Genomic DNA, 17,626 nt, shown 5'->3' with positions numbered 1-17,626 from the left:
CAATGGCGTCGTCGAGGGCCTGGAAGCCAGTGGTTGAGCTAGAGCTTGTGCTTCTGAATCATGTGTCCGAGTCTGACATTCCGATCGTATCTGAAATTGGAACTCTCGAACAAAAAGCAATGGTGTTTGCTTGTACCGACCATCTTTGATGATGCCGACTGATAAGACGCGGGAGATTATTGAGCCATTGGGCCGTGTGGCGTCAATTGATTGCTCAATGATGGTGGTATTCGGGATGATGGATGATGGAAGCTGATGGTGTCATGTGCGATAACGGGACAGATGACCATGAAGCCAAAAGGCCCAAAAAGTCCTTCCCTTTCTCCAGCGCCACGAGAGTCCAGAGGTTCTTCACCTCAGGCAAGTACGGATACGTACACGGAGTAGGTTCTTACCCTACCTTAGGTACCTTACCTTGGGTATCTTCCCTTCCGAGGGCAGCTGCTAGGGTTACTCTTACTGTTGTCATTCCTTCCTTTTCATTGTCCTAGTAGTCTAGGCTCTTTCTTCCTTCTCTCCTTCCTGTCTTGCGGGTGGCTCTTGTCATGGCTATTTCCTTCCCTTCCCTTTCCATGTCTCTTGCCGGCCTAAAGTGCCTTAGGTAAGAAGCAGGCGCCGTCCGGCGGCATGTCGTCGCCTTAGGCTCATGCTTCCATGCTTATTCCGCGGTGGCTGCATCATCAACCGAAACACCCGATGCCGCCCAGCGCGCCGAGAATCGATGAACGGGCAGGAACGGGATCGACTTGAGACGCCACATGCCCAAGAGGTTGCACTGTTGCACACACACCCGCCACAGCTGCAAGTCCCGGGGGCCCCTTCCGGGATTGGATTGAGGCACCAACACTTGAAGCAACTGCGGAAATAACCACCGAGCGCGACAAGGAGCAGACTACAGGCGACTACCTACGTACAGGCGACCCCGAAGAAATACATCCGCCCGAAAGAACGTCCATGGCTGTGCGATTTTTCGGCCGGGAATGAGTTGCATTTGGAAGGCTTCTAGTAATTCGCTAGACTCGCTACGACGTTCCATTCCTTACGCAAAACCCAGGCTTCTCTACCAGCCATTCGGAACGTACGCAGACACGAAGCCCAACGCGCATACGATTTCCCTGCGACTATTCGTTTCTCCCCTTGGAGCCGCTTTTGTAGTTGCTCCAATACCGAGTCGAACGAACCCCCAGGCATCACTGCATCAATCTCGTTTGCCATTGCAACCTCCGAACCACATAACCGTCCGAGCGAGGCTGTCAAGGCGTTCAACAGTTCAACAAAGGAGGGAAAAAATTTCAATCTGTCATTTCGGTTGGCGTCACTGTGACAGTCCAGAGCTCTCTGCGACTGGCCCAAGCTCCTTTCCCGATTCGACTTATGGCGATAATTGCTACTCCCTTTTGCGAATTGGCGGCTCTCAGCCTTCCGATAACTTCCGTCGGGTCGTATTGTTTCATTCCAACGAGAATGGCGATGATGTTCTTAAACCTCACTTCTAGGGCATCAAATCCTTCCGTCTGCTTGAAACTTTCCACGAATCCCTTTACCTAACTAGGGGCCATTTGTGGCAGTTGCCGCGTCCGCACCGTCAAGTTGTCCGGTTCGGGCTGACTGTGCGCGCTCCTGTTCACGTTCCCAGTAGTACGCGCTGCGCCTGGGCTTGTTACCTCGCGCTGGGTAAGCTCCAAGATCCTCGCCGACGAGGCTCACATTTTCAAACTGGCCACTCTTCCAAACGCCTTCATGCACGAGCCCATCCATGTGCAACAACCCGGCGATGCGGATATCCCCACGACCCAGATCTCTGGCGCAGATCGCGTACTTGCTAAACCGGCCCTCAGTCACCCGTTTGTCGAGGCCATCGTGAATCCACACACATGAAAGATTGTTAACACAAATTGAGACGGTACCCGGCTCCTCGAAGGAAAATCCATCGTACTTATCCGCCTTGGGAGCTAGATATACGTAAAGGTCCTGGTACTCTTCTCTGTGCCCCGCATCGAAAGCCGTGATATCATGGCCTGGAAGCTTCCTAAACAATTGTTCGACTTCGGGAAACTGAGGTCGCTGAGGGTTCGTTGGGTCTTGCGTCCAAAAAACAAATGCCACCTGATTGCACGACTTATTCCTGCCCCGATGTGACATTTCGAAGACCGTGTACGGCCATGGCTTAGCTGCAACGACTGATCCTGGAGGACTTGCCCTTCTTGCTTGGGCATCGTACTCGCTCAAGAGATCACATAGTTTTCCCAGCTTGAAAGCTGGAAACCCTAGGGAGTCTTCAGCTACCTTCAGACTGATTGGGAGGCCGACTGGACCAAATCCTGCTGCAGTCTCGTCATACATCTCCGTAAGCAATGGCATAACTCGCGAAGAGGGCTTATGCGTCCAATTCGGCGTCCATGACGGGATCCTGAATTTCTCAGGTTTCTCCTGTTGGACCATTTCATCCCCCTCATCCGCTTCCTCGCCGACCTCGCCGACGTGGAACGACCTGAGCAGTAACGCCGGGATTCCAAACCTCTGCGCAATCCACCTGGCCATCTGCATATACGCCTCCCTCGTCGACATCGTATAGTCGGCTACAATTCCATCGCTCTGTGCGCAAGATATAAGCCCATAAACGGCGAACAGCTTGTCTCTTGGATCTGACGCATGGCTGTTGCGCGCCAGGTCCAGGAGCCGGAGCAGGTCACTCGAGTCCCTGTACGCAGGCGCCCGAAACTGCAGAACGGACGGCAGCTGCAGCATGTTCAGCAGCCGCGGCTTCTCTTTCGTGTTGATGAGCAAGCATCGGTCCGCCAGCCAGGGGATCTGGAGCCGTGACCAGGGCATCTCGTACTGCCCGCAGATCAACGTCGCCTGCCTAGCCAGCGCCACCTCTTGAAGAATCCATGCCCGCGAAAAGTACCGCCGCGTGAGCAACGTCTCCAACGCCTGCTGGAGCGACAGCCGCCGGGGCAGATCCGGGGTCGTCGTGTCCCGATCATTCAAGAAGCGGAAGAGCGCCTCTTCCTCGGGCACCGGTTCCCCGACGTAGACGAGGACGCGCTGCGCGCGGGAGTAGATTTGCGGCATCAAGCGCACCTGGTGGCCCCTCTCCTCGACGTCCTGCTGGTTCATGCAGACGGCGTCGATCCAGACGACCCTCTGCGCGCCGCGGCTGCGGACGCGCCGCAGCGCCGTCTCGCAGTTGGCCGTAACGAAGAAGGCGCGGCCGTCGAGGGTGATGGGCTGCGTCCAGGCCATCGCGCCATCCTCGCTCGCCCAGGTGTAGGAGATCGCATCGTAGTCTATCATGCTGGCGGTGCTGCTCAGGGCGAGGGTGCATGTGATGGGGTCTGCGAATTCCCCCGGCTCTAGGGTGAGGAGGCGGATGTCTGTTTGGGATTCTAGGGGCCTGTAGACGGCAGTGTCTATTGTATTTTCATCCTCGTCATTTGCTTCAGGTGGTGGTAATGTATCGAGATCGAGTTGGATGGAGCCGCAGCTTAGGCAGCTGGAGATGCCGCCGCTGGTGAAGACGTCTAGGCGCCGGCATGACGGGTCGTGCCATTCTGCCATGATGAATGCAGTGTAGCTCCTCCTCAATGCTTTGGTAAAAACTCAAGTTCTAACGAGAATGATGATTCTAAGTGTCAGGAGATTGTTGCAAGATTCAAGTGAGCAAGTAAGTGTAAATAGGCGGTACGTTGGCTGCATGTCAGATGTGAGGTCCGGCGGCTAATCCTGCAAGAGGTACGCATAGCCTCAGCAGCTGATTGGCAGCTTACCATACAAGGTCGTAGTTTGTCGACTGGATGAGTTGACTTCAACACAGATCATTCCCGAGGAGAGGTGGAATGGAACAGGATTTCCATGGACAGGTAATGGTGTTTTTTTTACTAGGTATACTATTTATGTGTATACAGATGCATATCGGTGAATACATATTTTTGATCAGACTTCTCTAAGCAACAACGGCATAGTATTACCTAGCAGAATTAACACATATACATACATTCTATATAAACTCCATCTTAGAGGCAGAAGAAACCCATAGGCAATCAAATTAATTACCACCACGGACTAAAAAGAGTTCACCCCCCCGGTGCTGAATTGGGGGCTACATCTCTTGGTGCTCATGCTGGGATTCGAACTCGGGTACTCTCGTATGCGCTTAGCCTGTCGTCGAGTAGGCTGGTTGGTGTAGATAGTTGATTGTTGACCATTAACCATTCCACCACCCACGCCACAGTTTGACCTGACCCCCGACCTAGGGGGCGCCTGCTGTGCTGGTGACAGGAAGTAGATTGAGGAGGGGTATATACCTTTCTCGTGTATTCAGAGAGAAGGTGGGTGGGATACCTTGAGGGCCTTCCTTCCCGTCTCATGAGACCATGGGAAGGTGTGAGCCTCTCCCGCCTTCTCTTGCCGGGATGTTCAATATGACCTTGGATTATTGCCGCATTTGGATGGGAACGCTGAACGGCCAAGGCTGCTTAGAGACTGAAGGAGACCGATACTGTCAATTACGTCCATATAGTTGATCATTGAGTAGTGAGATGGCATTCATATATGAGGCAGCCGAGACGGTGGTGTCAGAACAACACCACCATGGCATGGTAACGTCAGAAGAAAGACATGCCCTGTTCATACGCCATACATAAGCCATTGTTCTCATTTCGATAGGGGCTTAACGTATACCATACCCCAGACTCTCATTACTTCGAGCTGCGGTAGGCATCCTCTTTCGCTTGAGACGTCTCTGTTGATCTACCGACACGGATGCTGCCGAAGATTGTCAAGTATGGAGAGCAGCGGTGACTACGCTTCATCGCTCGCTCTCGTACGTTCACGAGATTGAGTATATAAGGTGTCTATCTCCACCTCAACTTATATAGTCACGGACTGGTAGCCCCAGAGTCTTCTCCTTCACATTGTTCGCTTCGCAATTTTGGAATTTCCAATAAATTCGCTATGAAGATGTACACGTACATTACTGAAGCAAGGGTATCTAAAAAAACATATCCAACACAAAAGCCTGCTCCAGACAAACAAGATTATCCCCCCTCCGGAACTGAGCCAACACCTGAATGAGAAGACTCTGACTTGCTCCAAAATCTCATAAGGGTACTCCGCCGGCCTGATTCATGAGACGCGTGGTCACTGGAAGTTGAAGACCTAGTGAAGATGGTCGCCGTGGATGCGTCGCTAGACTTTCGAGTCGACGTCTGCGAATACTTCTGAAGGAGTCGCTTGATCTCCGACCCGGCCAGTCCACAGTTGGAAGCCGCCTGGAAAGCGTTCCGGCCATTTGCATCGGTCAAGCGAGCATCTGCGCCGTGGGAAAGGAGCACTTCGATCATGCCGATTTTGCGAGAGCTTTTTGTTGCTACAACCTGGATCGCGGCAATCAGGGGAGTGCACACATTGTTGTTGCTGAGATAGGGGGACGAAGTCTGCGATCTCTTCGTCTGATGGCAGATATTGGGATCGGCTCCTTCGCCCAGCAAGAACCGGACCATTGCCTCGTTCCCCATCTCGCAAGCCATATACAGCGCCGTCTTTCCCGAATTGTCGATGAGATCCAAAAGGTTAGGCGTGTCTTTGAGGAGAAGTCGGGCAACATTGACGCCGCCGGATTTGTTCTGACATCGGTGTAGGGGACTCAGACCTGCACTATCACGAACGTCGGCCCGCGCGCCCGTCTGCAACAACAGCCCAACGCTGTCACGGTTCCTGGTCGACGCGGCAAGCAGCAAGGGCGTCGGTAGACCAACGTTGCCCCCGTTCTCGAGACTGACCACATGTCCCACCATTTGCCTCAATACCTCGAGGTTTTCGTCTTGGATGGCCTTATGGAGCGGCGAGGTTCGTGTCATGAAGTCGCAGGCGTCGAAGCGGAAGCCGGTCGGGACATCGATGTCGAATCCGTTCTCGCGACACCACTGAAAGGCTTGAGAGAGCTCGCCCATGGAGGACGGCCTCCTGGCGTCTGGTACAGAGTCTGGATCAGGGGGCGACGCAGGACGGCTTGTCAGCGGGATGATGACGGTGTTGACCCAGACTTCCACACCGCGCGCTTCGTCAAATGCCCCGTCGAGTTGCAGAGCCTTGATGTACAAATCTGCCGTCTCTTGTACCAGTTCAACCGGGATGGGTTCTTGGTTCTTCCGGCCTTCAAGAGCTCGGCTTAGGAACGTCTTTGCCTGCCTTAGATTACCGAGTCGGATGTATAGGCTCCCCAGGTCATGGTATAGCCGACTTCGCCGTTCGTTGTTCCGAAACTCCTCGGGTTGTTTCACCTCTTCTTGGAGTAAGTCCTGCAGAATCCCTTTCGCCTCGGTGATTTCCTCTTCTGTTTCACTTCTTAAAAGGATATCGGCGAGTCGCTCTTTCATGACAGCTTGCTCGGCAAAGCTAAAGTCAACGTCGTATCCTGGCTGGCTAAGCTGTTCTCGGATCTCGATGCCCCGCTTCTGATATAGCGAAGCCCGGAGAAATATTCCGCAGTCTACCAGGCGGTCGACTATTTCTTGGTTCGCGTCGTACTGGTGACTGAGGATGTCTTTGCTTGGTCCGTCTGGATGTTCGGGCTCTGGGTCCCAGTCGTCTGAGTCTACGTCTCCTGATGTTTGTTTAGAGTCCTGGTCCTTTCCCGATGCCAACTTAGTGTACGATGAGTTGAACGACAAGAACGAGTGGTGTTGGTCTGCATTTTGCAAAGTGACTGCGGCTGCTACTTCGTCGGCCGACATTCGCCAGGCTTGGATCTCTCTTGTGACAGACAGAGATTCATCCATTCTTGTGTCACTTTCGTCGTCCCATTCCGTTGATGGTCGTCGTTGACCCTTGCCCGTACGTGAGATGAGGTTCGCGGCTCGAATTTCGTCGGTCAAGTTTCTGATTGCGACATGCACCTGGTCTTGAGACTTTTGTTGAGTCCATAATGAGCCGCTTCTAAAGTCAGTCATCCGATCCACCAAAGGGTTCTGCTTGAAGGGTTTCACGTACAGAGACAGGGTTATCAGACTGAGTTGAAGTACTTGTGTATACGACGTAATGTGAGAGACCAGATCGCGAATCACAACCGACTTCAACGTCATGGTAAAGCTTGCTCTAGCTTTATCAATCGGACCCGGCTTGTCGTCAAGTTCCGGTAGCTCTTTCTGCAGCCTGTCAAGCGAGGAGCGGCATGATTTGAGAATTTGGTAAATATCTTGGTGATGCTCTCTCTCAAAGGAAAGCTGATGCGGGTGCTGCTTCAGGATTCGAGCCACATTGCGCAGCGCGGCGTGTAGGTTCCGTATGGTCTCGTGGAATTCGCAGATGCTCGAGGAAATGGCTTTGCTCTCTTGGACAAACTTGCCCGTGCCTTCTACGATCTTGCCGGCTATTCCGACCATCTGCAGAGCAAAGGCGGCAATCGAAAGAGGATCCATCTCAATCTGAGTTGTTTGTGCAGCGCTGTTATCCGAATCTCTGGCTCTCCTCAGTCTCCTGAACGGCGGCCGCGTCCATTGACTTCGCGATAATCGATGCAAAGAGTCCTCGGGCGTTGAACGATGAACATGTTAGGGAGTCGTGGATGGGCTCGGTGCAATGTGCAAAGTCAACAAGCACTCGAGTGGAAAAGAACACACAGTAGAGGACGGGCGGGCAGTGAAGGGGCAGACATTGGACACCCTCCTCCATCTATCGATGAGGCAAGTACACTTGTGGTCCCCGCGATCGACAGATGTTACCCTCCCAAATGAGTCTTACTCGCCGAGACAAAAAATCGCTGCCGTCAATCTGGGGGGCATAGCCACGAAGGAACACATCACGAGCGTAGGGCAGGCTGCTGCCGCAGTCGGTGTAACGCAGAGTTCAGCTGGCCCTGCACTGCGGGCTCCTCAGTGAGTAGGTACTCCTTGGATGCCATTGTCTCACTTCCAAGCAAATGATCTCACTCCGTAATCGACCCCGACCTTAGAGCTTCTTTCTGCCCACTTGAGTAGGTAGCCGTGACTCTATACAACGGGCCCCCGCGGGGAACCTCGCAGGACCGGGGTCTACTCCGTAGTGTGGGAGTTGATGCAGTAGCCTTATTCCACTTGAACCCCAGTTGCCAAGCTTCACCCCGACTATGTCCTCTGGGTCTGTGGCGCAGCAGGATACCAGGCGATGAACAATATGCATATTATTCATAAGCAAGACATAGTGATGACAGCAGGAGAGCTGGGCGATCTGCACCTTGCAGCCCCAAACTCATCTTGTGAACGTCGATTGGCTTGGGCAAAGCCACAGTTCAAGTGCTGCCTGGCGCCGTACATCTGCAGCTTCCTCCCGTGTTCGGGATCGAGTACAAAAAACTCAGCGTCTGCGGGTGAAGTCAGTTGCGAGTGCCCGAGATGAGGCTTCTCTAGGACTTAAGGACTTCTGGAATGACACATCAAAATCCCAAGAGTTCGTCTCGTTGGTCAATGTAACCCCCCGATACCTCAATAGTTTAGCACGTTTCCCGGTGGTACAAAGGGCAACACTGCGGTCAATCTGGAATCTGTCACTCAAGGCTCCCTCCATTGCCAGATGGGATGGTGGATGGCAGGGAGGCGGAAAGGTTTGGCTTCGCCTCCACACTCACAGCCCTACATGGGGGGGGGGGGGAGGTGACCAGATGCCCCTCGCTTCCCTCTACTCCGCATCTGGTATATACGAGTAGACAAGTAAACGGGACGACGATCGCTGGCTCGAAGGATGAAAATGACGGGCCTGTGCATGGGCTGCCATCTGATTGTACAACGCCAGCCGAGGAAAGCCTGCGAGACAAAGTCTCAGTGAGACGCGGGACGCGGGACGTCGTCATTCAATCCTATTGGGGGCCATGAGGTCTCACTTCCTGGGCCATGGTTCATGCCGTTTCGCGCTCGCATAGGCGACCATAATGACAGTGCCCTACCTATATGACTGAGCGGCCTGGCTTCCGTTCACTTAATACCCAGGATAGGCCTGGCTCGCGATCGATTTCAGCCCTATATTGGCTACTCGTGATGCTACTTATCGTGGTATTGCTGATAAGTGCCAATTAAGTCCATAATCTCCCAGAACGATCATATTGACAACGGCATGTCTGATATCGACACTCTCGGCCAGGCCGAGTCTCATTCTGGCCATGACAGGGTTACAAAACAACAAGCCCGCCACCGGCATATCAACGACCGGGCGGTAATCGAGAACCCTCTCTGTAAGCTCCATGTCCGAGGACTCCAAACATTCAACTCTACTACTCAAAATCCCCTTCCCTTCTAAAGACCGCTTCTTTTGCTGACTCAAATCTCTCCATTTAGCTCACTATACCGACGAACAGCTAGAGGCAGATGTCACGTCATTCGCGGAGAGGTATCTGAACGTCGATAAGGGAGCTTTGATACGAGCTGCGCGTGTGGCAAAGGATATCAAGCTATATGACGAAGTTGCGAGAAACCCAAGCGGTGCGGCAGGAAAGGAGCTTCCGGTCCAGCTGACGGCGGAGGAGAAGCGGGCACTTGTTCGGGAACGCGACGTCCCGTTCAGCGAAAAGGGGATGTGGACCATCATCATTACTGTGTCCCTCGCAGCATTCTTGCAAGGTAGGCAAACCATCTTCTTGTCTTTGGCTCAATATCGGTTCACGGGCTCACCGAGCTCCCTAGGCCACGTGCAAGCGTCATTCAACGGCTCCTCTCTGTATGACACCGAGTTCGGGCTGAACACGACGGCAAAGAAAGACGACAACAGTGTGACGGGTAGCCATGCTGAGTTGGGAATCGATGACTGGAAGCTGGGAGCCGCAAACGCGTCTCCTTTCTTGTTCGCTGCGCTGCTGGGGTGTCCTCTTGCGCTACCCGTAAACCATTATCTCGGTCGTAAAGGGGGGATGGTGGTGGCTGCTTTTCTTATCCTGGTCAGCTCGATTGCTTCGGCCTTTGCGACGAACTGGGTGCATCTTTTTGGTATTCGGCTGGTGAATGGTATAGGTTAGTGTACACACCTCCCTTTTTCAAAGATATCACAATGCTAATGATGGGATCAGGTATGGGACTCAAGGCCGTCAGCACTCCAATCCTAGCCAGTGAGACCGCGGTTGGTTTCTGGCGTGGCACCTCCATTCTCGCATGGCAGCTGTGGGTAGCCGCGGGCCTGATGGTCGGCTTCGCCTTCAACCTGATCTTCGACACAGCGGCCAACAAGCGGCTGACCTTCCAACTCATGGTGGGCGCGCCCATGGTCCCCGCCCTCGCGCTGCTCGTCCTGGTCATCTGTTTCTGCGAAGAAAGCCCGCGCTACCTGATGCGCGTGTCGAGTCCCCGGTACGACCCGCAGCGGGCCTACGAGATCCTCAAGAAGCTGAGGAACACCGAGCTTCAGGCTCTCCGGGACATCTACCTCGTGCACAAGTCTATAGAGCAGGAGGAAGTGCCGGGCGGGGTCGCGAATCTCAAGTACATTCCGGGATTTGTGTCAACCGTGGTGGGATTCCTGCGGCAGTGGAGGCAGCTGTTTCTTGAGAGGCGGTTGAGGAACGCATTGATTAGTAGCTCGACTGTGGCGCTTGCCCAGCAACTGTGTGGTAAGACGCGAACTCTCTGAAGTGTGATTAGACGTAGATGAGAGCCGTGCTGACTTGACGCAACAGGAATCAACGTGCTGGCCTTCTACTCGGGCACGCTGTTCAGCCGCGCCGGTGCAGTGAAGCGAGATGCCATGTTCTTCAGTCTAGGCTATGGAGCTGTCAACTTCATCTTTGGGCTACCCGCCATCCGAACGATCGATACGTTGGGCAGACGGAAATGGCTGATATTGACACTCCCCGTGATGGCACTCTTCATGCTCCTCGCGGGCGTCTCCTTCAACATCCACAACCTGAATGCCAAGATCCCAGTGGTGGCACTATTCATCCTCCTGTTTGCGGCCGCGTATTCACCTGGTCTGGGGCCTATCCCGTTCACCTACGCGTCAGAGAGCTTCCCGCTATCTCACCGCGAAGCTGGGGCCGCGGTCGCCATCGCGGTGAATCTGGGCTTTGCCGGTCTGCTCTCCGTCTTCTTCCCGCGTATCAATTCCGGGCTGGGCGACGGCGGCTCGCTATACCTCTTTGCGGGACTGAATGTCTTGGCCCTGGTCATGGTCTTCTTACTGTTGGAGGAGACCAAGAGGCGCAGCCTAGAAGACCTGGACCTCGTGTTTGCTGTGTCGAAGCGACAGTTCGTCAAGCACCAGGTTGTCGAGTACTTGCCGTGGTTCTTTAGGCGTTATGTCCTGCGGAAGCACGAGTACAAGCCGAGTCTGTATATTGATCTGATCTGGGGGTCCAGAGGCGACGAAGACGAGCGGACACGGGCGAGGGATGCGCGGCGGATGGACGGGAGGAGAGATAGTTCCGAGTCGGACAGAGACAGCACTCACGCGTAAATAGGTTGAGGACCGGGCTGCGTGAATGGACGATGAATTCTGGTGATTGCAACAGCGTTGTGGCTGAGTTCACGAAAGCGAGAAAGCGAATTGATGATTTACTTATTAGTCCTTTTGGCGTGAAACTGGTCCGCAAATTACTCGTTGGCTTTACGCGTATACGAGTCAAGGATTATTGGAATTATTTGGTGGCAATGATACTTGGCTTTGGGTCAAAAATAGGAATGCCAGACTTGTTGAAGCTTAGGAAGAATTGTTACAATTGCTGGATTTAAAAAGTTCTTTGAAGGCGTGATGCACCCAGCATTCGTTGTTGGATTGTACCTTTTGGTACCCAGGGTAGATAGTTGTGTGTCCGTGTACCTATGTCGGAGCTGCTCGTGGAAGGAGCTGAAGCTTACTCCGGAGCCAGCGGGCCGGTCAGACCCACCTCCATCCCGTCAAATCCCCGATTATTTGGCGGCGTCAGCCCGGAGTTCAAGCGAGAGCCAACGCCGCGGCCCCTCCGCCTGACCCCGCTAGAGTCCCATGGGAAGGGCTCCCATTGGCTCCGGGGGTCACAGGTGGAACACGAAAACGAGCGAGGGTGGCAGGTGCAGTCACGCAGACGCTTTTTCCTACCTCGCGCTGCACTGTCCGGGACTCTGCAGGGCGTTTGGATGAGGGCTGCGACGCTGCGCTATGGCAGGCGTGACGATTGTGTCTTTCTTTAAAAGTCCAGGATGGTCTACTTCCCATACCTAGTTGTTAAGCCAAGCCTTTTCTCTCTCTTCTCTTTTTTGAATTACTTTACCTTGGGTTGCTTGCTTTGTTCTTCAACTAAACCCGTAGCCACGGAAACAAAACGGTTCCATTGTTCAAGGTCAAAGTAATGGACTGCTCGGCAGGGGGGTAGACCATTTGTACTCGCTTAAGGTAAAGGCCCCCGAAGGATTTAGCGCTTGGCGGTCGCTCAAGCCGTACGCTGGGCCCGATAAGGTACCTCCACCCGTCGACTGACATTGCGCATCCCGCTAATCAGGGCACCCCGTCAGGACGTCATCGAACCGTCCCAATTATTCCAATCTCGGACCTTTCGTGACCCGTGCAGTCCGCCGTCGTCAGTCGCTGCGCGTGTGTCCTGCTGCTCTCCTATCTCGAAACCGCAAAGTTGAATTTGTCTCTTCCTTCTCCAAGCTCCAGGACGTCGTCATTGCACCTTGGCGGCATAGCGAACGAGAAGCACTGCCAGATCTCGACAACACAAGCCCTCGCCATGTCCACATTTCGATTGACTATCGAAGACGGCCAGTTCCGCGACGGCTACGGTAGACAAGTTGTGCTTCGAGGCCTCAATGTCGCCGCCGACGCCAAGCTCCCCAGCGAGCCAGATCAACCCTCGCACATTGGCGACGACTTCTTCGATGGCGACAATGTCAAGTTTCACAACCGTCCTTTTCCCAAGGACGAGGCTCACGTTCATTTCTCGAGGATAAAGCGCTACGGATACAACACCATCCGTTACGTCTTCACCTGGGAGGCCATCGAAGCCGCTGGCCCAGGACGTTACGATGAAGAATGGATCCAGCATACGATTGAGATTCTGAGGATAGCTAAAGAATATGGCTTTTACATCTTCATGGACCCTCACCAGGACGTGGTATGTCTGACTGTTCTCTCCCCCATCATGTGGTTCCCAAGGCTAACAAACCAATCCTACAGTGGTCGAGGTACTGTGGTGGTTCTGGCGCCCCAATGTGGACAATCTACGCCTGCGGCCTCAACCCGCAGAGCTTCTCCGCCACCGAGGCCGCGATCGTGCACAACACATACCCGAAGCCCGAAGAGTTCCCCAAGATGATCTGGTCGACAAACTACTGGCGTCTCGCCGCCGCGACAATCTTCACCATGTATTTTGGCGGCAGGGATTTTGCGCCAAAGTGCATCATTAACGGCATCAACATTCAGGACTTTTTGCAGGGCCACTTCGTCGCCGCCTGCGCGCACCTCGCGAAGCGCATACACGAGGCCGGCGACCTCGAGAACGAGGTTGTCATCGGGTGGGAGAGCATGAACGAGCCGGGCTGCGGTCTGGTCGGCTACCAGGATATCGCCGTCATCCCCAATGCGCAGAAGCTGAAGAAGGGCTCGTGCCCGACGATCTGGCAGACGCTCCTCACGGGATCTGGCCGCGCCTGCGAGGTGGAAACGTGGGACATGGGTGGCATGGGCCCGTACAAGGTCGGTCGTTCACTGATTGACCCCCACGGTGAGATGGCTTGGCTGCCCGCCGACTATGACGACTCGAGATACGGCTGGAAGCGAGACGAGGGTTGGAAGCTCGGCGAGTGCATCTGGGCTCAGCACGGTATCTGGGATACGAAGACGGATACCCTGGTCAAGAAGGACTACTTTTCCAAAAACCCTAGGACCGGGAAAACGATCGACCACCCTGAGTTTACTAATACGTATTTCATGGACTCTTACCGGTTATACAGAGACGCTATCCGCCCCATTCACAAGAACTGCATTATGCTGATGCAATACCCGACACTAGAGCTACCACCTCAGATCAAAGGCACCGCCGACGACGATCCGATGATGGCCTTTTCACCGCATTGGTACGATGGTATTACACTCATGACGAAACGATGGAACAGAGTATGGAACGTGGACGTTGTTGGCGTGTTGCGCGGGCGATACTGGCACGAGGCACTCTCTGTTAAGGTCGGTGAGACTGCTATTCGGAACTGCTTCAAAGACCAGCTTGCGTCATTGCGGCAAGAAGGCCTGGATAGAATGGGTAATCACCCATGTGTTATGACGGAATTCGGTATCCCATACGATATGGGCGACAAGAAAGCGTATAAGACGGGAGATTACTCGGATCAGTCAGCTGCCTTGGATGCCAACTATTTTGGTGCCGAAGGCTCGGGTATGGAAGGCCACTGTTTGTGGGTTTACGTTGCAAAGGTAAGCAACCTCTCTCATGCGCGATGTCACCCTAGCTAACACACGTTAAAGAACACTCACGAGCACGGTGATCTCTGGAACGGCGAGGATCTGTCAGTCTTCTCACTAGACGACAAGACACTACCCATGTCGCCTCTCCCCCGCAGCCCATCACCCAACCCGTCGTCAGACCTCAAGCGCAACTCCATGAGCAGAGACGTTCCGGACGAATCGACCGTCACGCCGGAAAACCTGCAAAGCACAATCACGAACCCGTCGATATCATCCGCCCCCTCCAAGGACCCAGAGCTGACCAACGCGCCGGGCCTCCGCGCCGCCGAGGCCTTTGTGCGGCCGACCCCCGTCGTCGTGGCGGGCGACGTGCTCGAGTACGGCTTCGACCTGCGCAGCTGCACCTTTACGCTCAAGCTCAAGGCCGCCGCGCCTCCATCCGAGACGGCGCCGACGGTGGTGTTCTTGCCCGAGTTTCACTACCCACAGGATAACTGCACGGTCGAGGTGTCGTCGGGCAAGTGGGCGATCAGCATGGATGATGACGAGGGCCCGCTGCTGCAGAAGCTCAGGTGGTGGCACGCGGACGGGGAGCAGACGCTCAAGGTTACGGGCTTGGTGAGGCAGCATAACATCGTCGAAGGATCCGAGGAGGACATGGGGTACCTGGAGCAGTGCCAGCAGAACTACGCTAGGTGCAGCGTGATGTAAAGAGTGTGTTATGGTCAGGATTGGGATGAGAAGAGTTGCCAGGCGAGGTTATCCAGAGATACGAACAGGGTCCGCCACACGGCCCGCCCATGATGTGATGGTCAAGAGGTGGTTATTGCAGGCATTGTTTTTTCTTTACATTTAGAGCAATGAAGAGGGCGAAGGATTTTTGGCGGCTTTCAAGGCACACCTCTGGCTATCAGGGAGTTAATGGGGAGCATACTTGTTGGCTTATGATGACCTCCCGTAATTGTTCGTGATGTTTGAACGTAATGTTGAGTGGAGCGTGTCCCTAATCGCCCCTTAATCTTTCATATCTAGCAAGCAACTAAGACAAACCGAGAGACCCTGCAAATCCATCCGATGTTTCAACATCACCTTAGTAAGATTAGGTACATTAGTCTGCGATGACACGCATGTCGATGATGGGCTAAGTTTTGCGCTTAGCTGACTTGATTAAGGTCCCTACCCGATTCTCATTAGTAGTAGTCCTCCTACATCGGTTTTTCGGACAGGAATGGTCAAGCGGCAGTCTTTTTTTCCCCCCTTCCCCCTTCTTCTGCAGTCTACAATTAAACTTTTCTTGTCCTTGGTGGTCCACCGGGCAACTTGTCTCATGCTTCTCTGATGCAGCGTTGACGTGCGTTTGTGTCGGCTGCTCGGGTGGTGTGGTTCATGCACTCCCGGCCCCGGCGGCGGCTCGGCTGCAACATCATCATACATGGCACATCCGCGAGTTGTCAGGGACACGACGGTTCAGTTTGCGGGATGAGATATGGCTAGCGACATATAACACACCTTGGCCGGTAAAAAAAAAAAAGAAAAGGCCAAAAACATACAACACCAGGTATTCGCTGATCGTCACCGACTCAACTACTGATCTGGCCCTCATCGGCTTGTCTATGGGAGAGCGGACGGGATCCCGAATTTTCCGATGGGTATGGTCGTATGTGCTTGTTCGGTGAGGTCAATAGCATTATAGCGGAAAGACAACGTCAGGTGGAATGGAAATCTGTGTCGTCGATGATCTGTACGGTTGTGGATATTGGTTTCAGTGGTGGGGGATGACGTCGGCCAGCTGGGCCCTTTGCCCGGTAATGAACGAACTGTTGCTGGGAATGGGGTAGTAGTAGATGATGCTATAAGTGTGTTTTCTATATGTGGTTGATATGCGATATGGAGGTGTTTGGGCCTCGAGAGGGAGAGAGTAGCGATGCTTGGCGATTGCGCCGAAGAATAGGTACATTTTGCGAGAAACCATTTTTGACGAGACACAAAGATCTCCAGAGCAGAACATCTTTTTTCTTCAAAAGTGATGGTTGAGTGAAACCCATGAGCTGAGAACTCGCAGCTGCGTCTTGAGGTTGAGGCTGAAAATGCTCCAAGGCGAAGAAGCTCCTGCGGGACCGGGGGCGGGGACTAAGGCCGGCGGCCGGGTCTGGGGTAGACCATAATGCGGTACGGGTACTTCAAACGTCGCACGGTTGAGACCTGACAGAACTTTGGGCCTTGATTCCTGATTCTCTCTCAAGGACGAAAGAGGACAGTAAAGGATACAAGTTGGAGGACGAGGAGGGCACAAGGGGAGCCGGAGACATTCAAGATGGCGCTTGTCGGAATTTGGCGAATGAGACGTCGAGAGCCATGCTGGCGGTTGGCTGCATTTTGCGAGGATCGCGGCTCACCGGTTCGTCGGTCTGGCGGCGGGGAGGTTTGGAGGAGCGCTTGTGTGCCTTGCTGCTTTAAGAGGAGTGATTGGTTCTGGTTGGTATTCGCTGATGCTTTCAATACGCTTTCGATGATACTCAGTCATGTACCTCAATTTGTGCATGCCGATGAGCACTTATTCTCATGCAGTGTGCTGCATCTGGTAGTTGTGCATCTGAACTGCAAGCCCCTTACTTTGCGACTTGCAAATGACTATTCATCTCCATCGGTATCAAAAACGAGTGATGGCACCTCGTTCAATTTGAAAATATCGAGCAAAGGGGGTCGAGTTGAAATGAATTGTTCGTGTTAGAGCGGCAGGTTAATAAGGTAGCGCGAGGTGGGCACCCGCTACCCGGCCCCTCATGCAAGCCTGGAAAGGCCCAAATGAAACAGACGGGGCCTTGCGTCGGGTCGCGGGTGGATTCATTGATCTGGGTCTAGCTGCTTTCTGGAGTAGGTGTGTCTTACTCTTGGATCTTGAGATGAGGCTGGAATTGGATTTAGCGGACATTGGGATTTGGGGATGAAACAGAGAATCCTGAAAGTACCGGTATCTGTACGATGTTCGTACCTCGAGACCTCTCCCAGCTGAGTAAGCCGATGTAATGGTTGCGAGGACGTACCTTTGGGATGAGGTGCTGTGTGCTCATGCAAGGAATCAACCAAGCAGGCAGGCCCTTTCCATTTGTTGGTTGCACTGCGCGCGCCTGGCTTCCACTGGCCTCTGCTGCCGAGAACAAGACGGCAACATCTTGGACTTGGACAAAACACCACGAACACGGAAACACGACGACACATGAGCATTGTCTTTGATCGCACTCTATCTGTACAAGCTGTTGCCGACGACGAT

General features: G+C 53.8%; 4 protein-coding genes across 4 annotated transcripts; 2 read left to right on the top strand and 2 right to left on the bottom strand.

The window, feature by feature from the left end:
* Window positions 1–1,548: 1,548 nt before the first annotated feature.
* Window positions 1,549–3,561, bottom strand: CCOS01_07455 (heterokaryon incompatibility protein; the record flags this gene model as incomplete). Its single annotated transcript, XM_060455621.1, has 1 exon — window positions 1,549–3,561. The coding sequence occupies one exon, from the start codon at window positions 3,559–3,561 to the stop codon at window positions 1,549–1,551; it is 2,013 nt and encodes a 670-aa protein (XP_060313513.1).
* Window positions 3,562–5,039: 1,478 nt separating this feature from the next.
* CCOS01_07454 (uncharacterized protein) lies at window positions 5,040–7,421 on the bottom strand (the record flags this gene model as incomplete). Its single annotated transcript, XM_060455620.1, has 1 exon — window positions 5,040–7,421. One exon carries the CDS (start codon window positions 7,419–7,421, stop codon window positions 5,040–5,042), a length of 2,382 nt encoding a protein of 793 aa, XP_060313512.1.
* A 1,666-nt stretch (window positions 7,422–9,087) lies between these two features.
* Window positions 9,088–11,412, top strand: CCOS01_07453 (uncharacterized protein; the record flags this gene model as incomplete). The annotated part of the gene is made up of 4 exons (XM_060455619.1): window positions 9,088–9,205; window positions 9,309–9,977; window positions 10,034–10,570; window positions 10,637–11,412. The coding sequence occupies 4 exons, from the start codon at window positions 9,088–9,090 to the stop codon at window positions 11,410–11,412; spliced, it is 2,100 nt and encodes a 699-aa protein (XP_060313511.1).
* Window positions 11,413–12,667: 1,255 nt separating this feature from the next.
* CCOS01_07452 (glycoside hydrolase family 5) lies at window positions 12,668–15,066 on the top strand (the record flags this gene model as incomplete). Its single annotated transcript, XM_060455618.1, has 3 exons — window positions 12,668–13,051; window positions 13,114–14,364; window positions 14,416–15,066. 3 exons carry the CDS (start codon window positions 12,668–12,670, stop codon window positions 15,064–15,066), a joined length of 2,286 nt encoding a protein of 761 aa, XP_060313510.1.
* Window positions 15,067–17,626: the final 2,560 nt, after the last annotated feature.

This window comes from Colletotrichum costaricense, assembly GCF_030867565.1.
Source record: "Colletotrichum costaricense strain IMI 309622 chromosome Unknown Scaffold_7.1, whole genome shotgun sequence".
Classification (NCBI taxonomy): Eukaryota; Fungi; Ascomycota; class Sordariomycetes; order Glomerellales; family Glomerellaceae; genus Colletotrichum; species Colletotrichum costaricense.
Note: the sequence above shows the minus strand (reverse complement) of the source record. Positions and strands in the feature narration are given on the sequence as shown.